The sequence below is a fragment of the Apostichopus japonicus genome, chromosome 22 (genome assembly GCF_037975245.1).
Source record: "Apostichopus japonicus isolate 1M-3 chromosome 22, ASM3797524v1, whole genome shotgun sequence".
NCBI classification, from domain to species: Eukaryota; Metazoa; Echinodermata; class Holothuroidea; order Aspidochirotida; family Stichopodidae; genus Apostichopus; species Apostichopus japonicus.
The window spans coordinates 3729839-3757221 of record NC_092582.1 but is presented as its reverse complement, the minus strand read 5'-3'; the positions used below and the strand labels follow the sequence as shown (position 1 = coordinate 3757221).

Below are 27383 nucleotides of genomic sequence, written 5' to 3'. Positions count from 1 at the left end.
AAGTATAACACACTCATGCAAGCAAGCCTGTAGTCGTGTACTAAACACACTAAACGGCGACGCAAGTTGAGGAGCTCTCTGTTGTAGTACGCAGTATATAATATTAATAATACGCAAGCAATAGTAAGCGCTGTTCACGGCATTGCAGCGAAAAACGTGACCACGCGATAGTACAGAACGTATTGGCATTTGATGTGTAACGGTGATTGGCATTATGTGTAGTGTTGTTGAAAGTTTTGTTGTTTTAATTCCGAAACAAAAGATAATTTCGAGGAAAACATTTGGGAAATCTGCGGCGACACACTGATATGAGGGAAAGCTATACAGATCGATTTACTTTTCATATAAAGAACAAGTCCAATACAATGAATGTGATCGATTATTAGGAACAATACCGTTCAAGCATGTGGATGGGTGGGGGCAACCCCCCCCCCATCATCTCTATCTAACCGACGAAAAAAAGTGTCTACTCCTGGTTCGTTTTGCGTCAAGCTGACTCATCTCTGCGCGCTAAAGAGACCCTGCATATCAATGTATACTTCCCCTGCTAAGAAATGTAGGGAATATTTTAATTTGTTTTCAGTTAAGGTTTCAAATCTGCAGTAACGGTCTGTTCAATTCCCTCTTTCTATTATGATTTTGTTTACATTGTAACTGTCGTCTGCTCTTCAGTCAGAAATAAAATAAAAATATAAATTACGAAACGATGATTAGTAAATATATGAACGAGATTATTTTGTCGTCCCATCATTTTGCCTGAATTGTATGGAACCAAGTTAATAATTTTGACGTCGACAAATACTAGATTTTCATATACGCGAAATAGTACCGTACGTTAGACGATGCCTCTATATATAGCTGTATAGCCAAAGTGTTTCTAGTCCACTATAGCTGTTATAGGCTTTTAAAAATATCAATACTTTATAAGGGTCTTTTGGGAGATATAACTATACCCCAGCATGACACTGTAAACAAAGGACTTGGCTTACATGTGGTCAGCTATACTCTCTATTGAGATAGATGTTTTACAGACACTGCGACAAAACTTTAAGCTATAGTATAATATTTTGCGTTAAATTTGGCACAATTTTGGTAACTCCATGCTAGATGTCTTGGTATAGAGATAATTGTCACTAAAGTTTAAAATATTATCTGTTAGTTTAGTTAACCAAAGTCACATGGGAAGGAATGAACAAAGTTTTCATTGACTTCAATAGTTTTGCAAAAAATGATGAAAAAGAAAGAAAAGATAACATTAACTTTTAGCAGCCATGACAGTCCTGTTGAAATCGTTCTAAATCTTGGTAGTCCGGGTGAAGTGTGTATACTACACCTTTAAATCTTGAAATATTCATCATACTTGTTATCTTTCTTTTCAAGTTTATTAACGCATACGAATACATATAATAGGCCGACTACACGAATCTTTAAGCACCCGCGACTTAAGAAAAACCACAGTCGCGCACTCCCTCAGTAGGAAATTTGTGTGTTTGCATGTTTATAAGTAAATGGCTTTACCTAACGGTACTGCAGAGAGAAGAAGCATGCATAGAATGCACTTCTGTAGTTTGTTTTGGTAGAGTACCTCGTTACAGAGCGTTGTTTGTCACCACATCAACACCAACCACATCTTCTTGATTTTGGTGTCATATAAGAGTCACATATTAACGGAACTTTTTTAGCATGTGTGAAAGTATGGGTTTGCTGAGGCGATTGCCAAAAAAAGGTGAGAAAATTTGTTCAATCCCTTTTCTATCCAGCTGAACTTGTGAGGCGAGGCGGAAAATTTGATCTTTTGTGTGGTTATTATGACTATTGGTGTGTGTGTGCTATGATACGCCAGCGTTTAAATACAATTGCCCTCAAAATCTACACCCGTGTTTGAATGCCTGGTGTCTGCCTGGGCGAGAAATGGCATCAATTTTGTTAAAGGGAACTCTGTCGGGTGCATAGCCATACCAGATACAGAGTACTGGCAGATGGAGCGTAGGTTTCAAATTTCAATGAAATATTGAGGGGGAAAGAAAAAACAGATATAATTATATAGAGTCTATGTTGATGTTAATTACCCTAATTAGAAGTGGGCAATACTGATTGTTGTTGGAGCATCAAACTGCTGGTCAATGGATTGTATCCAAATCCTGCTGAGTGTTGGCATAAGGTCAATGTAGGATCATATACAGCCAATCGATAATTTGTAGGTAACAAACTGCTGTTCTTGTTCTGTGTCATCTGTGGTGCTAATATATATATATATATATATATATATATATATATATATATATATATATATTTATCCAACATACGATGAGTCACACATTGCAAATGGCGCCTTTAAGCTGGATTCAGTGTGTTTGGGTTGGTGGTTCTGACCAAGCTTTGTAATATTTGCACATAATAGGAACACCTATATCACTCTAGGCCTACGGTATCAATCTATCGAGTTTTCGACCGTTTTATCCTAAAGACTCTGTGTACCACACATTTATTATACTCGGATTTATTTCATTTGGCAGTTAATCGTTCACGTTGAAACTTTGGTTAACTAAAGTAACAAAATATCAATTCCAGTTATACTTTACCTCTCTGTTAACAGTCAACGTTGCCTCAAAATTCAACGCAAAATTAGAACTTGAACAACCCTATACAGGTGTAAGGGATTTATAGCCTAACACATGTGACTATGTGACCTTATCAAGCCTATACCGTTCAAAAGTTCAGCTTGATGTCCTCTGGTCTCTATAGCCCTTTGCGGATCTGTTAATTACATCCGACAGTCTGAGTTACAGTTCAGCCGTTTTTTACATCATCGTTATAGGTGAAATCCTCACCTGCGAATGACATTGTGTCCATCAATCACGAGAACTCCGTGTAAGTTTTTACCTGGAGATAAATAATGTACTTTCCATCCGTTTTTCTAAAGTACAACCTGGTGTTTTTGTAGCCTCTATGGGAATGTTTTAATTGGTCATTCATGCTTGAGATTTGTTTCCTGTGAAGCCCTATAATAGTGCTTTGTTGTATGCAGGCCTTTACCGTGTAGGCCTGCTCTTGAGTTTCCACTGTTCCAGTTATACACTCTGTATGCCGTGAGTCACGTGGCTTGAAGCACAATCACAGTTTATTATCATCTATATATATATGATTATTATAGTTGGTACATGTTTGTACTATATACTTTTCCCAACCGTGAACATGACTCACATAAACACAAAACTTGACTCCTATCGCCGAATCATTTTTACATAGCCTAACAGTGAGATCTTCTTCTCAGAGTTATGTTTGCTTCAAACAGGAATCTTCCTGGTCTGAACCGTGATTGCTATTTCATTACCAAGAAACAAAGTATATATGAAGTTATGAACCTATATTACAGGCAACACATGTATTACATCAACGGTGCACAGGCAATGGCGCCGAGAGGGGCGGCGTGGGGTGGGTCAAGGGAGAAGGCCCGGTGAAGGAAAAGAGAAATACAATGCTCGTTTTCATGAATGTTTAAGGAAAATGATGACTTCATAGAGGGGGCCCGACCCGGCCCTCTGTACTTATGTCTGTTAGTCTGAAGCTATTAAAGGCAATAAACGCAGCAGCTCCTACATAAACCCTTAAATCAAAATGTGTTTTGTTTTCAAGCTGACTTAATATGTTAGTCTGAATCAACGAAAGATAGTATAGCCTACCCCCAAAAGGTAAAGCTGTTTAAATGCTTGACTGTCTCATTGTGTACGAGCCTCTGAAGTAATAAAAAATAACCAAAAAGCTAAAGCTAACACTGTCGAAATATTCACATGCAGTGTTGTAACATTGCGTATGAGTCTAAATCTACAAGGTATATAGATTACACATGTATGTATACTTAAAGCTATGAACGGTTGAAATGTCTATCAGCAGGTTTACATTAAGTGTATATGTATAGGCCGATGTGACGTAACAGAATAGCACCTGTATAAAACACGTCCCATTCCATCTACCACACAACTCAAATGGATTAATAAAAAAATAATTGATTGCATTGTCTCTTCTTAACGTAATCCGACCAAAATAAAAATCTGTATATTAGTTTTGATTGATATCGAATAATTTTCGTTAAACCCTCATAATAGTTGCCCAATACCCCACCCACCCTATACCATCTGTAAAATCCACGTCTTCATCTTCACCGAACCATACATGCTGTTATTCTTTTGAATTTGCGTGCTTCTTCGTATACTGAGAGTAGCCCTAAAGTAAGTTATACTGTGAAGTAATTAGATTTCTTTTCAGCACCACTGGACCGTTATCATATACCAAGAGAAAAAAACATTTTTTACACACTGTAATCCACCTTTTCAAAACAAGATAAAAAAAGAGGGTAAGAAGAGTAATACGACTCAAACGATAAAACTCACGGCAAAAATGACCGGGAGGGCTGGTTTTCTCTACCCAGCCTTTTGTTAGTGCGCTTATATCGAAAGAATGGCTGTAATGCAAGTTAACTTTCGGAACAGCACAGCAGAATAGTTGTGGTTGAAGGCCTGAGTGAGCAATCAACCATCAACATAATTAAAGGTTTATTATTCTGTCGCCATTTTGGAAATGGATAAACAAGAAAAAGAATCAGCAAACAGGAAAAATATAGTTTCTTCTTTACGTCCCGAGAGAAATTGCAAGTTACCTTTGAAAATTAATATAAAGTGTAAACCAAGTTATGACTCATTCACGAACCTGTATATTTAACGTGCAGTGGATTTTTCTTAGTACAGTATATAGTGGTATGCGAGTTGCTATAATGGGGTTGTAGGGGTTATTGTGCCCCGAAAGCCATTGTGTATTATTTGTATGGTTCCTCAGCTACCCCTCATATCAACCCCTCCTCCCACCCGCCCCCCCCCCCTCCGCCCACCCCAATACATTTGAGATCAGACTTATCGACATTCCAATACCGTATCTTTCCGGATTGTCAAAAAGTGGTGACGTATGTTTTTGGTCCTGTATTTATAGTCTCTTTCGTTTCATTAGTAAACGGGGTTCTGACGTCATAAATTTGCATGCCATCCATGCATTTGAATAATTTGCAAGGAGTACAGGCTACCCCGGTGAAGTGACCGCAACACAAACTGTGATTATCCTATGTCTAAAGACACAAACAAAAGCGAAAAGTTGATTCTGAAATTGTTGCCGTTGACTTAAAGATATTCTGTTCTACTCCTCTTTCGTTTTCATTTCCTGTCGAGTTGAGAGCGTTTTGGGATAAAATATCTAAACAGCGAAACTGGTTGTAATCTTGACTGGTTTTCGTTTGCAACAAGAGACTTGATGTGCTCGTGAAAAAGAAAAAAAAGTTATCTTAGATGGCATCGCAAAGTATTGACCGAGCCAGACGCCACATGTACTTTACTATCTAATACCATCGATGCATATAAATTGTATCTATCTTAGTTTTTGCGTCATATTCGCGTTCTCTTTTGGATTGCTTTCTCAAATTAGTTAACTTTCCTCTACAAGTTTAAGATGGGGATGAAATGACCCTCTTGTCGAGTACAGACCTTCGAATCAAGTAGTTGTGTGTATGAAATGTTCATTGAGCACTCCATTGACATTCTAAAAACGTCTCTAAATACTGGAATTTCACCTATCGGCTTAACATTTAATAGCCGGTTTTATACGGTATGGCGCCCAGTTTTCTATGATATGACATGTTTTTTTTTTATTTATCGTAAAATGAAAATTTCATTGCAGTCTTTCTTTCTTTACCATAAATAGCTTCTTTGTTTTTTTGTCAGATAATTTTCAAAATAATCTCATCTGTTTTGTCACTGTTACTGGTCCGTCCAATACTATTTAAAATTTAAAAAAAAATTATTATACCCATTGCCTGAATTTTCATGCCGAATTATTGATATTTTATGAAAATGTGTATACCTGGAATATCTTCTTTTTTGATATTCAAACGCTCTAAAGGTTATCAGTTTTGACCCCTCCCCCCCCTACCCTCCCCCTACACATTTTAACTGACCCTCCAAAGTAAATATCCACACAGAGATATTTAATTTAAATCCACAATGGCTGGGAAATGATTTGAAGAAGGATCAGATTATCTAGTAACAAACCTGTAGCAATTTCTTTAAGGTGCTAACATTTTGGTTACAAAACACCCTGATGACCCTAAAAGTTATTGAAGCCGGGGATGTTGTTTTTAAAGGTACTAAGTCGTCGCTCTTTCCTTTTTCTTCTCTACCTAACAGCACCCTCGTTGAGAATGGACTTCAATTTCGACCAATCTGACGTCAAGCCAGAGTTTGAGGAGGTGTGTCCTGTATGTGGGGATAAAGTCTCCGGATACCATTATGGGCTGCTTACCTGCGAAAGCTGTAAAGGATTCTTCAAAAGAACTGTTCAAAATAAGAAAGTTTATACGTGTATTGAAAACAGAAACTGCCAAATAGACAAAACACAGAGGAAGCGGTGCCCATACTGCCGGTTTCAGAAATGTCTAAAAGTTGGAATGAAATTAGAAGGTGAGAATAACAATATATGTAGTCTTCCACTCGTATATGCATTTAACATATAAATATATGAAGACTGATTTTTGCTCATTTCCTATCATTTTTCTCCTCCATAATATAATTTATTTAACTAATTAGTTAATTTGGTATAATCATGTAATAACTATAGACAAAAAGACAGAAGTACATTGGTTTCCAGGCAGATCATTGACATTCGGAAATACTTAGAAGTTCGATATATATTTTTGAGTACTCAAAATCGCAGCATAGTCGAAGAATTTTATAGTACAAAGGATAGCTAATATGAGAAATAAAAGATGAAAGTTTTTTGTGGTACACGAAACTTTCTGCATTGGACTGAACGGTAAATATGTAATATGGTGCAGCCAAAGTTATATAATCCCACATATCTCATTGTATAGACGGGGGTGTTAAATAAGTATTACATACATCGGAAGGTCAAAGTCGCAAAATCATTTAATCTAATGCGTCATTATATAGCTTAAAATTCCTTGCATAAATGTGACTTATTAGACAGTTATGAACGAAAAAAATAGTTTTATTACCTGCACTCCTATATTGGTTGGTCAACCATCACATATCAGTATGTGAGTCAGTTAGCCAATCAGGTGGTCGGTCAGTCAGTGTGTTCATGCCCGTATATATATATATATATATATGTATACTCAACAGCCAACAATATTTCGCGACTTGTGTTACATTCAACGTGGAATATTCTTTACAATGGAAGTTGTCGTGATTTCATCGTCAACAAAGGTTTTACTTAAGTAATTATAAAGACCTAAATGGTAACCAGTTAATGCTTTGTGATTTACGACCAAGCAAAGGCACGTATTACCTGCCATGGTAAAATAGTTTATTCGCATCATTAGCCAAGAAATAACAGGACTTGCACGCAAGCGACATTAACCTGGGGAAGTAACATCAACTTTGATTAAAATTCTCTTCAAGTTTCTGCAACCGGTTAAGAATCATTAAAACGTCGGTGTTTGTGAATCTCGGCAGGTGTGTTGTATTGTAGTCACCGTAGGATATGATAGGTCTTTGTGTATCTTAGTGAGGGGAAAATTTCATGGTAGAAAGTGTACACGGATGAAATGAGACTATATACTTATGACACCTGCGAGTAAAAGTATATATGTAAAAATAAAATAAAATATCGTTGAATTTGATCACCGCAAAAAAAATGAACTTTTAATGTACAGATGTCTTCCCTACCGCATTACCGGTCGTCAAAAGTTATCGATGCAGTGCTAGATTAAAAAATTGAATTATATTGCCGTATTCCGGTTCGAAACCTACCCACATATTTTGAAGAGGGTATCCATTTGTGTGGCACATGGCTTGTGAGTTGCGGTATACATCGCGTGGACGACGTATACAGTATCACAGTTTCTGTATGCTTCCATGGTTTTAAACCCTGCGTATGACTAAGAATCACGGGTTTTTGACTCGTTGCAAGGCACCCAGCTTGTTAGCATAAATGTTGCCACTATATGCATAGGCTGTATTGGTTTTTTTCTTCATTATTATTATTCTCCTAATTCCGATCAAAAATAACGAGCCTGTTTTGTATAGGCTATAACAGTACTGTAGCTATGTGCTTCAGTGGACATAACTTTCCTATAACACAATCAACAGTTGTTGTTTTGCAATAGGCCGATGCATGGCTTTGAAATGATACATGTTTGACCATGAACTCTTTCCAGAAGACCCAGTTTCGCGAATGTGAATAATGTCTATACGTACGTATGCAGTGTGCCTCTATGATACACACGTTATATGATGCAGACTGAAATATAGGGCGATGTTTGTGTTTGTATACTTATCATTTTCATAGCTGCTCATTGTGCTGGATAGATTGAGTGTTAACATAACTGTAATTAAAAAAAAAAAAGAAGCTATTTGTTTACATATTCTGTCTCAAGGTCGGCTTGAGAAGTGTTACAGTAGGCCTACTGATATATTAACCAATTGGGTCAATTTGGTCAACTTCCTTGTGACTGTGAAGTCAAATGCCATATATAGTGTGAAGTAGGCGTGTTTGCATCGGTATGCATTTATCATAATGGATAGTCTGCAGCACACATTGTAATGCGCGCAAGAAACATATTGTTTTTGGTGGAGGTAGGGGGCAATACGAGGTCAGCATTTTGAAAGCCTTCTTACACAGTATACCTCTATAAGAAGTGTAAACTTTTGATAACTTAAGTATGTACATGTTAGCCTGTGCAAGACGTTTCTGCACACACATGTGCATGTATAAACTGGTAGGTAATTAGCAATCACGTGAAATAAAATGGCTGTTCACGCCAGCTGTTCTCGCCTCATTGGCAATGATATTTCTTTCTCTTTTTCTGTAATAAAATATGCAGTGCAGTTTTGCGAAAGAACTTTTCAGATGTTGATTTGTTTATAGGTCTGACGACTTAGTTCAACAGTGATGTTATAAATGGTTTAATCACTTCAATCTCTCCCTAGTAGGCAGGCTACAAATTCCATTATTTCTTCCATTTTTTCTACCAAATCCAATAGCATTGTTTCCGTGGATATTGCTAGTTTTCCCCTTAAAGCTGATTTGATAAAGCAAGAAGTAGTTTATGAACTTAGTCTTCGATTTTTTTTTCGTAGTAATTTGCTGGACATAATAAAAGTACGAGTTGTATTTTCTAAGATTCACTATTTGAAACCACCTTCTACCCCTCTCTACCCCCCCCCCCTACCACTCCCTCTATACTATTTCGCCTTATATATCAATACTTTTTGTTTTCTTATTTCAGCCGTGAGACCAGATAGAATGAGGGGAGGCAGAAATAAGTTTGGACCTATGTATAAGAGAGACAGAGCCATTAAACAGCAACAAAGAAACAGATTGTTATCAAATGCACGAGCAATTGTTGGACCAGGAAACCCAGATATTTCTATGGCGATTAAAAGCATACGCGATGCGGCATCGAGAAGTTCGCCGCTATATCCTGCCCCGGCGGTAGTTATCAGAGATCCTTTGAACAGACCGCCCCCTCTCATGAACATTCCACAGCCTCTAACATCTTCCAGCCCCGCGTTATCGTCGCCCATGGGGTACACCTCCCCTCAGATGCAACCGCTCAACTACACAACTGGTCCTGTCTGTTCTACGGAGGCAACGTCACCTCATCACGTCCAAACGACTTCGACAAGTCCATTACTGATTAAGAGTGAACCAGACCACACCCCTAAGCTCTTGGTAGAACTGATTCGCAGCGAACCAGACCAGGCCCAACTTCAGGCCAAAGTTGCTTCTTATGTCCATAGCCCCTTAGGTGGTGTACCCAATGATCTGTTCAGTATGATATGCAAATTAGCTGACCAAACGCTCTTTGCTTTCGTCGATTGGGCCAGAAATAGTGTGTTCTTCAAGGAACTCAAGGTAATGATGACCCCCATTTATGAATATTCATGTTTACATTAGCAAAGTTCAAACGTATACGTTGTAAATCAATGTGTTGCATTATGGTACATGGTGTTTACTGATTTCGTGATCACACTCACGTCGAAATATATATAAAAAAAATATCATTTTACGTTACTTAATAAAATGTAGAAACGCAGTATAAGCCATTGCTTCATCCAAGTTACTTATTATGACTATTCGTCGGAAAATCTACTAAAAGCCAAAGAAAAAGGGGGAAAAAACAAACAGAAAGAAAAGAGGGTGAAATGTAGATTTGCAGATTTTACTGCCCAAAAATTTCTTTCAGTCGGTTAATTATTTGTGGGCTCACCTCTGCAGGTGGCCAGTCGGTGTGACCTCTTAACAACTTGCTGTTAGTGGAAACGTTTCGCTATGTTACAGAATGTACATAATGTCTCAAAATTACGTGCCCTGTGCTGATGCTGTACAACCATGGAGGTAATAACAGATGGTACAACCAACCCTGCGTGCATGGTACACCATTCTATACTCCCTCAGCCGTGACCATGTTTTTAGATTGTTCTTCCATTCGTGTGGTTGGTTTAGCTCGTGTTATCTTACCGTATATATCGATATTCTTTCCTGCCAAAAAAAAAAAAAACATGTGAAACATTGTTTGAATGAATAGCTGTTTGATCGAATTGTATATAGCCTAACACTGCGAGTATAGACTTGTTCATCTTTTGTAGTATCTTTCCCATAATAACCTTAATTTGACTTGGTTCATATTCCATGCATGCATAAACGTTTTTTAATAACAAGCTCTCTCAAGGGGAGTTCAGCGTATCGGGCGATTTGTTATTTACGTCGCATATATACCATGAAACTACTGCGACATCAATTACCACATACCAGGTAGGCTACGTGTGTAGCTCCACCGAAGTAATAACCCGGGATTTTTCCTCCTTTTTTTATATTAACCGCTCAACAGTTGTATTCAACCAATCTTTAGTTATAGTCCCTTCCATACAAACATAAGTATCTAAGTCTATCTAATATCTTGTCTGTTTGTTCGGGAAGTCCCTTATGTACGATGTCTGAACCGTATAGTCTCCTTTCACGGAAACAGTGTGTAGTATTTCAACGGTGGAAGATAAAACCCGTGTCCAACACATAACAACCCTTGCATACACAAACCACTGTGCAATTATAACGGTATATAATCTATTGATGACGTAACATAGTCGACACGGTCTCCCTCACATTTTCTGTACGCAGTAATTGTGTAGTGTTAGTATTTGCTCAGTAGACAATAGCACGCGATTTCTTTCTTACGGCCTTCGCCTGACTAGACGGTGTTACGTAATACACAGCCAGTAATAGAATGTCTGATGTAAGGTTACCTAATTATTTATGTGTAAGCTCTATATGCTCTACTGCGGGGTTTCTATACCAGCAGATTCTCCAAGTGGAACATCCCTGTCGCACTATTGATTAGGCTGCTGTACTCCTTTATCGCTCTTTTGCCGGGGCCCTGTGGCCGAGACTATATGTGTTTACAACAAAAAGTTACGCAGCGTCCATGCATGCTTAACAATATTGGTAACTAAGATAAGACGGTCCGTATACAATACAGACCTTAACAAGAAGAACCAAAACCAACCGTTATTATTTGTGATCAACAAGATCGGTTACTAAGATCTTTGACAAGTATCGTTTAGCGTAATGCAGTAATCCTTGCTCTCACCCTTTCTCTCTCCCCCCCCCTCCTTACTCCCCTCCTTCCCATTCCTCTAAACCGTTCTTCTACAGCAAAAGTATATAACCAACAACTGCTAGTAAACCTAAACAGTTCCTCGTCATTTCTTGTACCGATGACGAAACAAGCTATAAGATATTTATGCTCTCACGAACAGAAACACACACACGCACGGAAAAAAAGACATTAGTGTCGAAAATAAGAGAATATGTAACGATATCGAACGATAAAGGTATATGCATCGCAATCTGCATATAAGGTGATAATTAAACGCATCAAAAATTCAAATGTTAGAGCTAATATCATACCGTAATAATTTATTAATGAGAGGCGTGTATATATGAAAGCCAACAAATAACAAGGCAAACTACGATAAATTCTATGTATATATGGCTTATTATGCCTTTCAAAATATGTCAATGGTTTTTTTATAAATATTCAAATAAGCTAGTTAATTAATAGGATAGTTCGAAGGTCAATTTGGTTCAGGCCTTCGAAAGAGGAACCTAATCTAAACATAGAGGTGAAATTTCCTTTTAATTTCTAGATGTCCTTTATAGATGTGAAGTTTATACGTTTTGTTCTCAAGGAGGTGTGATGTTATAAATGCAACTCTCCATGGCAACAACTGTTTTGTATTAATACTCTGATGCTTCCACTCCTTACTTGGAAACTGGATAAAAGAAACTTTTAAATTTCTAAACTAAATCGACCCTTCATCATTTAATCATTTAAGCAAATGCAATTATATTGTTTTCGTCCAACAAATTTTATGAACTGTAACATTGCAAGTATAAAGGTTAACTTTCTTTTTGCCTCTAATTTCAAAGTAACTGGTTCAGTTCGGAAACTGTATAGTTAGATATTATGTTTCATGCACCGTATATGTTTTCAAATCAAAACGCAACAGTAATGTTTCTTATCAGAAGCCACCCTGCAGGCCTGCAAAAACTAAGACATTGCAGACGTGATCTCAAAGTGTTATGAGAGATATATATTACGAATTAACAAGGACAAAGGGTGTAAGATTTCATCGTTATATGCCCTCATATTTATATTAGTAATTATAATATAAGAAACAATTACAACAATGATATTTGAACCGAAGAGATGACGCCATCATGAGCTCTTCCTCAAACGTGCCATTTCCAGATTCATTTTCAAGGAGTGGCATATATTTATTCTCAATGTAACAAACACCAACAAAAGCAACATTGCCTCAAGTTGTTTCCAAGAAATTTGCACTTTTTCATTGTTCGCCTCATTATTTTGAGTGACGTCACGGTCTTCTGTAAAGACAAGACGGTATTGTGCAAATTCGTGAACATCTAATTTTCTAAACAATACGTCAATTTTTTTTGTCACCAAGAATAATAACTGATTATAAAAAAAAGAACAAAAGAAGTTGAATCATTATAACAAAAAACAGGTTTATACTTTCGTTACCAATCATCACATTTCACGACGTCTCGTTTTGTCATGACCTGTATTCATATCAACTCAAGGAAAATGATGGTTGAAGGTTCGATAATTCATCTATCAATCAATAATCAATCAGTCAATGAATTCGTTTTCACATTCTCTTTTATTCATCTCCAACATTTCAGGTGGAAGATCAAATGAAGCTTCTGCAGAGTTCGTGGAGTGAATTGCTCCTGCTGGATCACCTGTATCGCCAGGCCAGTTACAATGGTGAACACATCCTTCTCATCACAGGACAAACAATCGACCCAAACACGCTACCTCTCAGGGAGATGGGTGACGTGGTGGAGCAGCTAAATCGTTTGGTTATGCGCATGAGGGAACTCAAGCTAGATTACAAAGACTTCGTGTGTTTGAAGTTTCTCATCTTACTAAATCCAGGTAAGCCCTTATAACCCAACCCTATACATCACGCATCAAGCATGACCTTTTGACACAATGAAACATTTTATGATTCAAACTGCGCATGAGCAAAGTGAGATGCGATAGGCATGAATCTCGCTTTTAAGGTGTAAAACAAACGCCACATATATGCTCGATTGACTTATATAATTAACTTGACAGCTTAATGCTAAACAAGCTATTCACAAGTTTTCATAGGGTAAAAGCCATCCCTCTCCTAAGTACTGAAAATATTGACCAGTCATGGCAGCTTCAGTTCTTCGTAGACCATGAAAATGTAGATATTTATAGACAATTATAAAGTGTATCACATGTGTGTTTATCGCGTGACATATCCCGGAACTACGTCACACGCATGCGCAGTTCGAATTACGCAACGTAGTTTATTGTATAGACCGGACAGTCATTGTGTGCCCGCCAATTTGTTCCTGACGCCCCCAACAGGGTATTGATAACCATTACCTTTGAAATTATAACTAGCATAATAATGTTCAACATTTCCATTGAACATGCGACATTCTTCCCGTGAAACATCCTTGAAGACGAAACAACTGACAATAAAATGAAGAACACATTAAGAGTTTCACAAAATAAGAACACCCTCATTTGAAGGGAGAACAAAAAATTAAACAAAAGAGGTTGCAAACCTAATTTTTTTTCGGCATTGCGATAAAGATCACGACTGATCAATATCGATTTGGTGATTTGAAGTTCTGATGTAAATTTCCTCCATAATTTCAAGGTCAAGCCATCAAAGAGTTTGGTCAAGGATCGATTAAACTTGTCTTCTGGCAACATGTTTGCCTATCTTTATTTGTATACATAAAGCTAAGGTGTTGGTAGGGCAGCACAAGAAAACAGGGGCCTACTTGAAGCAAACAATTTGACTTAATTTTTTATTAATACAACTTGAAAACACTCCAGCAACTAGAATATCGTATTCGTTTATTCAGCAAAGAGCAAAGGAATTAATCAATCTTGGACGAAAAAGTCAGAAACAAAGAAGAAACACTAAACGCAGTTAATTGAGCTTCGTACGTTTTCCTGCCAAATATGCGTAGTACTTATTTACAGGTGTTTCCGCTCTGATATGGTCTAACAAGAATGAAATGACTTATTATCTGCTCTGCCATATGGTTCTAACTTTATCGATAATGGCCGGCAACATGTTTAAAGACATACGGGAATTGACAGGGGCACTCCCACGCATACTTCTGGGTGGGATTTAGCCCCTCCCATTCCCTCGCGCAGGATAAAATCAATGGGATCTCATCCCTCCACCCCCTGCCCCCCCCCCCCCATTCGCCATCATCGACAGACAACATATTACAAAAACTATTGAATAGTGTACAATATATCAATACACAACGGGTATTTGTGGTACAACCTAATTAAGTTGAAATTCATCAATGTTATTTCAAAAGTTGCAAAACATAGCATAATTTTGAATACAAGCACCCCCCCCCCACACGCACACACACCTATATGAGCAAGCTTCTCAAAGGGGGGAGGGCTTGATTTGTGGTCAATAATAAAATGTCCATTATCTAGACAAGTCAACAAGTTTTATGTCAAATAATAACTGTCGACAATTTTGCAGTTTTCCAAAGTTTTTATAGATGCATGTGATTAACCCTATAGTTTGCAAGTGTCTGGCCTTGCCGACGAAACGTTGAGGATTGTATTAAATTTAAAAAACTTCACGTGGTGGAAATTATGTGAGATTCTGTGTCTGTCTGTCCATGTGATCAGTTCCAATCTCATTTTGTATCAACTATCAAACTAATCGGAGGGTTGGGGGAAAAAAATGGTCAAAGCAAAAAGGCTGAAGTAAAGTTTAGTATAGATACAGAGCGAACCATTATGCTTATCTTATAATGGGGGGGGGGTGGTGGTCTTGGATCTTAACAAGGTCTCCAATTATCTACGAAAAAGTTTTGCTCCAATTTTGGAGTTGTTAAATGTCGTGTCAGGGGGGCTGGCTGCCTTTGTGTTAATGTGTAATAAATTATGGTGAATCCATTAATTTTTCACGTTGTTTCTCTGTCCGATATTTTCAAGGTAAATGTAAACAGTGGTGGCACTGAGACCAATGCCAGTCTATATTTCACGATTTAAATCAGCATTTGCCAAATCCATTTTCGGTTTAGAAAATAAGCATTGATATAAAATATAGAATAACAACTGTTGCAAAATTGTTGAAAATTATTGAAAAATGAGCATATGAGGCTCGGTGAGCTCATATTTAGACCTATACTTGATCCAGTGTGGGAAGGAACATTATAATTGGTTATATCTCCGAAATGGACTAAAATTCCTCTTAGCTTTTTTTCATTCTTTCTAATTTGTTCCTCCCAATTAGCATCTTTTCTGCTACATTGACCAATGATGCTAGTCATGTTAGCTTCTCCTCCAATACAGAGAGGGTAAAAGGTCAAAATAATTCATATAAATGCCTCGGTTTTAGTTTGTTTTTCCCTTCTGAAATTCAATATAGTTACTAGCGTCACTGATGGGCTTGTTGAAGTACGTCCAGTTATCTTAGCTTTCTTTCAAGTACAAGCTCTTCGGGTTAAACATGTTTGGTTATCTTGTCTTCGAAACTTGACAGTTTGAAAAGTTTACATGTTTCTTTCGTTACCTTCTCATCACTGTTTATACAACAACTGAAAAGGACATTAATCTGTTAGGAGAATCGTAGCAACAATACGAAAGATTTTGAGTTAACTTTAGTCCTACCAAGTGCATGGCTACCCACTTTCTTATCGTTTTCCTTTTCCTCGATAGTATATTTGTTGACAAATTTCGGAGAGATAATGACCTAGAAAATTAGAGACATCGAAATTAGATCTTTATGTGTGATGTTTCTTTCCCACAAAATAATCTTTTTTTTAAGAAAAGTCACCCCATCAAGATACAGACTGGGCACGAAAACCAAGCAGCTTGTTCCACTTCTAAGAGAACTGTAACCGCAGGATTGTGACGTTATGCCAAATGTGTATCGCGAGTCACTTGGAAAAGGGAATAGATATTATATACTACACATGATCTTAGACAAAAAGCCCACCAGCGATGCCACATCAAATATTTTGGTTCAAGAAATATCAACCAATATAGAGGCCTGGGCACGAATTATATTTGGCAGAGATATATGTGGATATGTAAATGTAAAATGAGAAAATAAACCAACTGTTATAGTTGTTGCAGTATATAGATTTGATGGTTCATTTATATCACGTGTAACAGAATTTATGCTTGAAATAACCCAATGCATGTTATTGATGAATATCCCATTAGCGTCATACCATATGTAGGACCTGCCTTATATAACGTCTATATATAAAAAAAAAAACACCACCGGAGATGTATATGATCATTAAAAGATGTATCATGTCTTTTCAACTCGCTCAAGTGCTTGTGGCAATTAGTTATCGATATGACACCACTTTGAAACGCCCGTCATTGGTGGAGAAGCTTTATGAATATTAATTAGGTGGCGTCATCCTCATACAAGAAAGAAATTCGACACCGTATAGTAGTATACTGCAGTATTATATAGTGGTGGTATATTATTACTATAATCTTCAATATCTCTTCTTACTTTTTCTTTTTTTTTGCCCTATCATGCGCGTTTCTATACCCCGTCACGGCATGCATGCTCTGTTTAGATTCTTTGCACGCCATTGCTGGTTAACTTGACCTTGGATGAAGGCCGAGATGGTCGTTTGGCTATGCACGATTTGGTTCGCAACAACATTTGTTATTCTTTACTGTTGATAATAATTATTTCCACATGGGTTCTCATCACGATTCCCGTTCCTGTATAGTCTGCTCCGGGATTAATTTACTCCCAACCTCGCGAAGCTTCAGCCGCCGCTTCGACAGTCTCAGATACCAACTGGCTTGGCCTTTTATTAAACGGTATGGTTGAGGTAGCAATTGCCGAAGCTAACCCGCCAACAGCAGCTAATGAATGGGAAACTCGGAGATGATCGCATAGCGCAAAGAACAAGAAAATTAAAAGAAACTTTTTGATATAGTTTTGTGGATGAATTTAAACGAATTGGTAGAAGAACCATGAATATTTGGTATCAAGTTATGTATACATGTGAAATAATTGTGGTTCGGTGTATACTTGCGTTCTTTTTGAAAGCTAACTGACCAAAATTAAGAGTATTTCAGAGCATTCAAGGAAAATTCATGTTTTTATTGAGACATCGTTTGGAAGAAAAGGCCATAGAAGTTTTATTAATGCTATATGTACCGTTATTAGGGAATTTGTATGTAAATATTAACCGCACATTAAAGGCTATGATCGCCATGTACAATTGACACAAGATCGGCCTAAGATCACCTTATTATGTAAAACAACATTATAATCGCCACATATAATACCAGTATACAATTTTATCGCTATACATAGCGTAAGACAATACCATATACGATTGCCACAGAGTCATATAACATAATATCACCTTGTTATCGTTTCACATAAAACAATAGCAGCCGATGGTCGTTACGTAATATATCACAAAACCAGCATAAAAAGATTGCCACATAAAATAATACAACACTAACATAATATCATTACCACTTAATAAAGCCTAACACGATACCATTATAATATTATGCTTATCACATAATGTAATAACACAATACTATCTTATTATGAATGCCATGCCATATGCAGTGTTTCTCAATACAAAAATATTGGGATTTTCACACTGTGACCGCATGATAACAAGCCGTGTATATGTTCCTCGCATATAACAACACGCTTTTTCTGGTCACCACGTATAATTTAGGCCTATAGTACCACCTTATGTTCGCTGTAAAATAGAACACTTGCTTGCCCATTGTCGCCCCTGCACATACTACAATATCAGCCTTCTATCGACACATGTGTAAGCAATAATCTTATTCGTTTATGAATATAGCGAAGGTGATTTTTTGTTTTGTCAACTTTCGCTATACGTGATTGGAAAGTTATTCAATCGATTGATAAGGTTTTAGACCTTGATAGTGTTTGTACGTTTAGTAAAGAGCCTGGAAACAACACTAATTAAACTATTTCCTACACACGTTATACTCTATAGTCGACGTTAAACAAAATCATTACCCAGGTGAAGTTTTCATATTTAGACAATCTACAAATGAGTAACAAAAGAAAACACTTTTAGCGGTCGATTTACGTGAAAGACAAGTTATTACAAATAATGCATCATTTTACAACTCTTAAGGATGGAGAGGTTGAATACAGAAGAAGAAAAATAGGCCGAATTGCTCGATTATGGAGTCCCATAAAGCCATAATTTTTATTCTCATGGGCAAACCGACACCCTCCCTTCAGCCCTCAACCATCTCCAGTAGCGATGTGTCGAAGACTAAACTCAGAAATTATAAGCAATACCTTAGTCCGGGGAGCAGGTCGGAGTGTTTCGCAAAATTAATTTAAAATTAACATTAGTGTGGCGCGCATGCGCACTAAAGCCGTAACACCTCAAAACTGCCAGCCGTCATGTATATGGATAATAAACATTTTGTATACCAAGTTTGAAAGCATCAAAAGGTGTTGCTAAGTTACGTTTATATGTTGTTCGAGCTTAGAGACATAACGAGCGTCTGTATTTACCTACTATATGACTTTTGGCTAAGATCATGTGTAGCACTATATTCTCCTTTTAGGGGAATCTTGATACACACCTGACGATGATCACACAGTCACAGTCTCGATGCAAGGGGACTGGGGTTGAGAGCGGCGGATCAGTCGTTCGGTTGTTTGATTTTTCGTGCCCAGGTTCTTTCCTGGGTGATTTTTCTTTAAAAATAAAAGTACCTATGTGAAACTTATGATTTCGGCTGACATACACTTTGCCCGAATATATTGCTTGTATTATTGATTGTGTATTGAACACCATTTGTTGAGCTTAAGTTACTAAACGTTATAAGCGTTCTTCAAATTGTATATACTTATTTTTTTCTCCCCAGCTGATCTGTCGGGATTGCAGGACAAGCATATTATAGACAACTGCCAGGAGCAAATAAGCGGCGCGCTAGTGGACTACACTCTTTCGGCGTATCCAGAAATCGGTGACAAATTCAACCATCTTGTTAGACTTCTGCCTGAGATACGGCAAATTTGCCAGCGAGCGGAGGAATACCTTTACTACAAGCATCTGAGCGGGGATGTACCCTTTAACAGTCTTTTAATGGAGATGTTGCACAGTAAACGTAAGTAAAATCACCTTAACGGGGGTATTTTTGTGTGCAGCCGAGAGAAGGATATTTGAGCACAAGGCTTGTTGTCAATGGCCAACCAAGACCATCACCTTCAGTGCAATGTGGAGGATTACCAGTACCATCATCCAAGAAAATGAAGGACTGAGAATATGGCTTCGAAAAGTGTGCATCGTGTGTGGCTATTCCAACCGACGTGAATATAAATGAGTTTCCGTGGTTTTATAAATAGCCTAGGCCTATACGAAAAAGATGGTTTAAATTCGAGATGTGCCATGCAGCGGGTGACATTCGCCATTTAAAAAAATGAAAAACTAACTCGAAAAGCCAAAGAAGAGATTTTTATGAAAGGAATTGCATCATTTTTCTGTCCGTTGTCATCACACGGTGGGAGCAGAAATTCAAACGCTTATCCAAAGACATTTTTCGGACCTTTGGGATGGTTGCTTTGCATCAAGCGATAATGTATGAACATGTTTTGTTTCATTGTATAGTTGGGACTTTTTAAGGGTTACCAGATTCAAGTAATTGAAATCTGCCAGAGTTTAGAGTGTTTTTTTCTTTTTTCTTTTTTTTTTACGTGTAGAAATTCTGAATTTGTTATATTTTACATTGCACAAGGTGGTAGAATAACACGAACGCCAAAGACCTTTAGATTACGTTGTAGTCTTCTTCCAGTCGTTTCCTAATGAATTATTCTTTTCTCTGGATATCTTAGTTCTACAATAAAACTTGGAATTGTGAAATTTTAGTGTATTTTTAAGTTTTAAAAATGACACATTTATAAAACCCAAAATGGTCGTTTATTCGACTTGAGGAACGTGGCAAGTTCTATCTCATTAGTACTATATACCAGGCTTTTACATTCATTCATAATGTTTCAGTTATGACCGTCAATTACGCAGCTACAGAACGAATGAGTGGTTAGGTGAGGGTGGGGGGGGGGGTGGGGGAGGTTTGTGTCGGGGAAGCTCTGCATGGAAAAGAAAGGGAGATGATCTGAAAGGTGTAACGTCGTAACAGGTGTGCAATAAACGTAAAATATCCTATATTCCTCAGTGATTGAGATGAGAAATTTTTAAAATTGTGATAAAATGAAAGATTTCTAGCCATATTTTGTTGCTTTGTGTCGGTCGCTATTTGTTACAGCATATAACAGACATACGATTTTGAGTGTTTCAAGTGGGCAAGGGTAATCGAAGCCAAGAAATACTCATTTGTAGAGGCGCCCTTTTAAGATGAGTTTATTGCATCCGTGACTCTTCATAGCGCTATTTAAAATCCATTATTTAGAGGGCGCTTTCAAGTTCAAGACTCGTCTATCACAAGGGACGCTTTAATCAAGAGATTTTTTGTGTCATCAGTTGGAGCACCAAGTTGACATTTTGTTTTCATCCTGTCACTGGACAAAAACATAACCTTGTTGCGAGCGTGGCTCTTGTGTCTGATGGAAGAGGGCAACAGGTTGTTTTTTAACCGTTTTAAAACAAGTACGGTACTGATTAGTTGGCTCTAGTTACATTCACATACAGGAGTATAAGAATTTAAATTTCAGCTTGACTTACAAATAGCCTGGATGACACAAAAAGAAGTACAAAACTTGAATATTCTACATGGTTCGGTTAAGTTTTGCACTTAGCATTCGATAATTGAATAGTAATGAAAAGAAGATACTTTCTTTTGTTTTGATTAAATTATTCAAAATGACCCGATTCTGCTCTTCTAATGAATATTCATAGCAACCGCCATAATTCTAAATATAGGTTGTCACCTTTTTCGCTTCCCTTCTTCCCATATACTGTCAAAAGTTTTTCTCATAATTAATTCGAAAGCAACGAAAGATAAATAAAATAATCCGAAGGGGGGGGGGGGTAGTTTTGTCGTGTGGCTATTTGTCACATGTTCTTACCGGGTCACCTAAAAGTAATTAGAACAAACCATGAATATTTGAAACCATACAAAAGATGAAACAGGGGTGCTGCAAATGGAGAACTTGAACATCTCACTTGTTTAATCTACAGTAGGAATATCCATGTATGAATATAGTTTGAAAATGGTATCGAACTCGACTCAACTGTATGGAACATTTCGAAATTCTTTGTAATGGAGCAAGGGTTTTGTATTTCACAGATCACTGACGAATACAAGGACACTTGTAATCTTTAGTTCCATAAGTTAACCCATGTCGCCCGTATAGTCTGGAATATACCACGGCAAAAACTTAGAGGCGAATATTTCTTTTGTATGTACCCATTCACACAACGGCGATTATAATATAACAAAACAACACTTCCTTTCTAACATTTTTCTTTTACATTTTCTTTTCGTTTAATGTGTAGGCTTGCCTTTACAATTTCTGAATGGCTATATTATGGGATTTTTTGGAACAATCATGTGCTCTTTTTCTTCTTATTTTTTTTAAATTTTGGGGTTGTTATACCATGCAGGCTAGATCTTTAGAATAATGTGGCTTTCAATTATGACTTCGTATTCGCGTTAAAAACTGTCTAGATTTTTAGATGAAAAGTACACAAACAGGGTATAATCTATTTTACCACTTTTAGATTCAGTTTGTCATAGTATGGGGTCAAACTAATCGATTTCTAATCAAATCATCCCACAGTTGTATACATTATATAGTAGTTCATTCAAGGTCAATATAGGTCTTGATTTGCAAACACCCTAAGATTTTTACGTGTGTGACATTTTGTACAGGGTCAATTTTTTTTTTGTACATTTCGAAATGCCTATATCTTTGTTCTTATAGTATTTCATCATCATCATTTTATTGGATTATTTTCAAGAAAATTCTGCTAAATCAGGATACTTTCAGATAAACCAGGCAGCTTCTTAATTACAGCATTTTATACGTCGCATTTTTAGAAAGAAAAAAATCTCCAATTTTTTTTTTTAAGTCTTAAATTACAGTTAAAGAAAGGACAAAAAAATGAAAAAACATATCTATGTGTTAGTATTCACTTTTGACCTCAGTTCATATGCACATTTCATATTACATAAATGAATTTTTCACATTCATGTCGGTTGGTAAAAGTCCGAAAATTTTGAGCATCCTTAAATATTGTTAATTTTCACTCAAGATTTTTGCACGATGACGATAGAGGAGGGACTTTGAGAAATCGAATGAAAAAAAAGACAAATTTAAAGTCGACATTTTGAGATGAAAACGTCGAAATATATTCTCATATCTCATGTCCCTTCTAGGCCACCATAGGCTAGTTAAAGAATGCATTTTGCAATCAAGAGATACGATCACGTGCTTTATTATCTGCGCATGTCAATACTTAACTGTGTGCATCAAGATTGACAGTTTCTTGTGTGGTTCACACATACGTCTCTCTAAAAAAAAAAAATCTTGAGCTTTATGAATCGAGTGTTTCAAAAGTTTCATCTGGATGGCTTCGCTCTTGCAGTATGTTTTGCATGCACTGTTATCTTTATATATCTTCTAACGAATTATAGAGAAACTTATGACGTCATTTAATTTGTCAAAATTTACACTGTTATAGTAAACATGGCGCGAGTCGTTTTCTTTTTGTTTTTTTGCTTTTTGTCCTTCTTCAAGATTATCATACCGTTCATTATCGTAGCATTATATGTTCCTAATGTGTCTCTGTATCGTTCAGAAATGAGTGTCAAAAGTTGTTTTTTTTTTCTTTCTTCTAACCATTTTCTGTAGCCTGGTAAAAACAGTCGCACAAATTATTTCTTAACTTTTAACGAATATCTGTCCTGTATTTCCATATTTGTTTTTCTTGTTTTCTGTTTTTTTTTATATATCAAGGCGATTTTATTATTACATTAGTGAAAGAATGCAACAAAAAGGTGTAGATATTTAAATATTTTGTGAGTATAGTAGTAATATTGGCGATGACTGTGTATGTAACATTAACATGTTACTATTTCAATGGCGAAAAATGGAAAAATGTCTTTTGTGCGTGTAAATATTTTACAACACAAGGAATTTTTACATCATTCACGGAATAATCAGGGTTTTAAGATGTAGATAAGTTTTTAATTAAGTAACCTCCAATAGCATTCATATTAATTAACATTGTCTCACCCTCTTTCCCTTCCCCTTACCACCCCCACCCCAAATATGCTAGTTAGACCAACCGTGGCTTCTCAACAGTATTAAACGTCTTGTAAACCCAGAATAAAATTGTCCTTCAGAAGAAAATTTCATGACGTTCAAAATCTGAGTCTTCTGAAGTTGGGTAACTAAAATATTTGAGGAGTATAATAGTCATTTTGAAAGTACTTACGAAAGGACTTACCAATTTTCCTAGCAAATCGGAAAAGTGTGGTGACTTTTTAAATGTAAGCGGCTTTGTTTTTTAATTGTTAAGACAAATACACACATATGAAGAGCCTATATGATTCATTTAATCTGATAAATTTTTATACCATATTTAAACCTTATAGAAATTTCGTGTTTACAGATAATGCAAAATTTGAGTCCCTAAAGGTGAACAAAATCCCTGTCACATAGCGTAATTAAATTGATAATTGTATCTAACATTTGAAGAAGAACACATGAACCATACTGGACACAAAAATATTCCTAACATTTCTTTTAAATGATCAACTTCTTTCGCAAATTCCCAACTTTTTAATTCTTGTTTTTTTTCTACTCCCGAGTCCTTCTGACGCATAATATTTATTTACTTTTAATGTGTGTTTGTTTTTTGTACTTCACATTTAAAAGAAAATTTGTTTCATCTATCTTGCCAGTAATTGGAGGCCATCGTTCAGAGAGTCTTTGGCGAATTTTTCAAAAAAAAAAATATGGATCGTCACTTTAAAATATTCCATATTTTTATCATCCATAACTGGATTTCCAGAATTACGGTACGTTTGGGCAATTACAGCAGCCTTACACTTACTTTCACGTTTCAAATGTTCGAGTCAATTTGAACAGTATTTCTATAACTCGAGTTGCTTAAAAAAGTAAGTTGAAAACAGGAAAAGACCAGAACGTCAAACTTCAAATGCTGTATACGAAAATGGACAACATTTTGAATATTTTTTTTTTAAATTTTACCTGAATCAAGTAGAATTTGATCAGTCGCTTCTTCTGTTCTACCCTTAACGTCACAAACAGTGACGGAATGAATTGATTAGCAAATCACTCTCATTCAAAATGATGTACGCCATTGGTGACGTCACACCCAATTAATTAATGTAAGGAATCGATTCACATATCCCTGCCACAAGTAAATGAATGTTTCCTATTTTAAATGGAACCTTGAACAAGATCATACCAAGAAAATCTAGCAGAATTTTACTATAGACTAGCCTAAGCTGTTCGCACTGGTTTTCTTCATTAACAAGTTCTTACTTTGTTTGTATATTACAAGTAAACTCGACATTGGGTGTTGTTTATCCTTTCTTCATATTTCATTTCTGTAAAAAAAAAAATGATGAAAATAGTTTTACTTCATAAACCAATATTACAGGGTTGTTAGAATCAAGATTACTTACTAAGAAATATTTTTAAATAGTGTCCGATGATATCTTTTGATTTTTTTGATTTTTTTCATCGTGGGTAATTACACTTTAAGCTCAGTGATTTTGTTTTTTTGGTGTTACAGTATTTTTCTATAAGACGCAAGATTTGTTCCTGATTACAGAAGGCTTTTATACTTTACTGAGAATTCATTGGTTTTGAAACTCCTAAATAGCACATTCCCCATAACATTTTTACCATCCGACAAAAATAAAAATCGGCGTGGGTATATATATTGGTATAGTTAATTGTAATAACAAATAATATTATTTGCTTTGGCCCGGTGTTATGACTTTACGACATGTATGACGCTTGTATGGACATAACGTTCAGGTATGTGTGTGCTTCACCAGCTTTGCATATAAAGTAATTTGTAGATAATTTTCACCTCAACATCCCCTATCTTTTCATTTAACACCTCGCTTCATAACAACCTATTTGTCTTTTCAAATTTCATGGCGTGGTTTTTACAACAAGTTTTATGTCTAACTTAATCATTTTCATAATGATTTCCCAATGAATGGTATGTGTTGTCTCGAGTAAGTCCGTACCATACATAATTCTGAGTGCAGCTGTGGCGCTGTTTAAGTGATATGAAACTGTCTGTTTGACTTTGTGAATAACTCGGATAGTGAGTGTGTGTTTGCATTGCAAACAATACATATATATAAATATATATATATATACATATATATATATATATATACATATACATATATATATATACATATATATATATTTACATATAGTGTGTATGCAATAGTGTTTAAGAGGATTTTTGTGGGGGAGGGGGGTCTTTTTTGTTCCCATTTATTTTTCATTTCTTCTGGATAAAGTATTTGTGTACGCGTCATTTAACCTTCTGCAGTTTTAAGCTGAACTATTCCATAACATTATGGAAGTAAAAATAAATTTTAAAAGCCCATGATAAATTACCGATTACTTGTTTGTTGTTCTCTTTGTGTTTTTTATCTCTCTAAGAAATTATTCGAAGAGCTTAATGACAAAGCACTGAAAAGCCACTTCCACGCCATTCAACATACATACATACATACACACATACACGCACACACACATGCACACATACATACACACACCCATGCTACCTATTATTGATAAGATCTGGATATAATATGAAAATATTGAAATTTAATAATTTTCCAAAATAAACAGGCCTTTCCTTGGCAATTGTCAAAGATAAATAGAAGGATGAAGAAGAATGTGTTGTAAATAGGAAAGTATTGTTCGACCCTCAACATCCAGAATATGTGTAGTTAACATGCAAATGTACTCCGACTTGTACTGAAAACATTTTGTCTCCAGGATTTGAATGTTGCTCCATATGAGACTATTCCGCCCGCCTACTCCCAACCCTCCCTCCCCCCCCCCCCCCCCTCACAATCCCTCCACCTTCTGGAATAGAAGATATACAACATTTGTGCGTACTCGCACTTCACACCAGGAAGAAAGGATACCAAAGGGGGTGGGGAAGGTTATATCCTTAAGGGATGGGGAAGGTTTTGGAGTGTTAGCTCAGTGGTTAGCGCTGGTGCCTTCCAAGCATAAGGTCCCTGGTTCGAGTCATTCCAAGATTAATGTACGTCGTCCAGATACAGAGTTGTTGACAATTCATAATCACGGACGTTAAATATGAATCTAAGAGACTGATTTCGGTCAGCTTGCCTCTTTGATAAGCCAATGATGGCTTCTTCGCGAGTTCCAGGAGGATCTAAAAAAACATACATATAAAAGAATGATAAAAAACACATACGTATAATACTAGACCAGGAAGCTGCTATTCGGAGATAGATCACTGGTAAAACAGATGTACATTATAGTTGTTCTATAAGCCCTCATCTCTGTTCATACACATACCTACACGTGCGTAAGCCCTTTTTGCTACACTTTACTTCCACGGATGCATCGCGTCTTTACTTCATGGTACCCGGCTAACAAAGAAGGAAGGGGCAAGGAGAACATTGCCCTAAACAGCAGCATTACCTATATAAGTGTTCAACGGCTTTAACTTTCTTAGGTAATTTTTCTTTTGTATATATATTCATAAAATGAAGA

General features: G+C 36.5%; 1 protein-coding gene across 3 annotated transcripts in view; it reads left to right on the top strand.

Moving 5' to 3' along the window:
• LOC139963385 (nuclear receptor subfamily 5 group A member 2-like) overlaps window positions 1-26245 on the top strand; it is a 52497-nt gene extending 26252 nt beyond the window's left edge. For all 3 annotated transcript variants that reach the window (XM_071964082.1, XM_071964083.1, XM_071964084.1), the window contains 4 exons: window positions 6228-6500; window positions 9290-9918; window positions 13270-13525; window positions 19535-26245. In XM_071964082.1, coding sequence (XP_071820183.1) covers window positions 6228-6500; window positions 9290-9918; window positions 13270-13525; window positions 19535-19785 — 1409 coding nt within the window. In that variant the 3' untranslated portion in view covers window positions 19786-26245. The remainder of the gene's footprint in view (window positions 1-6227; window positions 6501-9289; window positions 9919-13269; window positions 13526-19534) is intronic.
• The last annotated feature ends 1138 nt before the right edge of the window (window positions 26246-27383 follow it).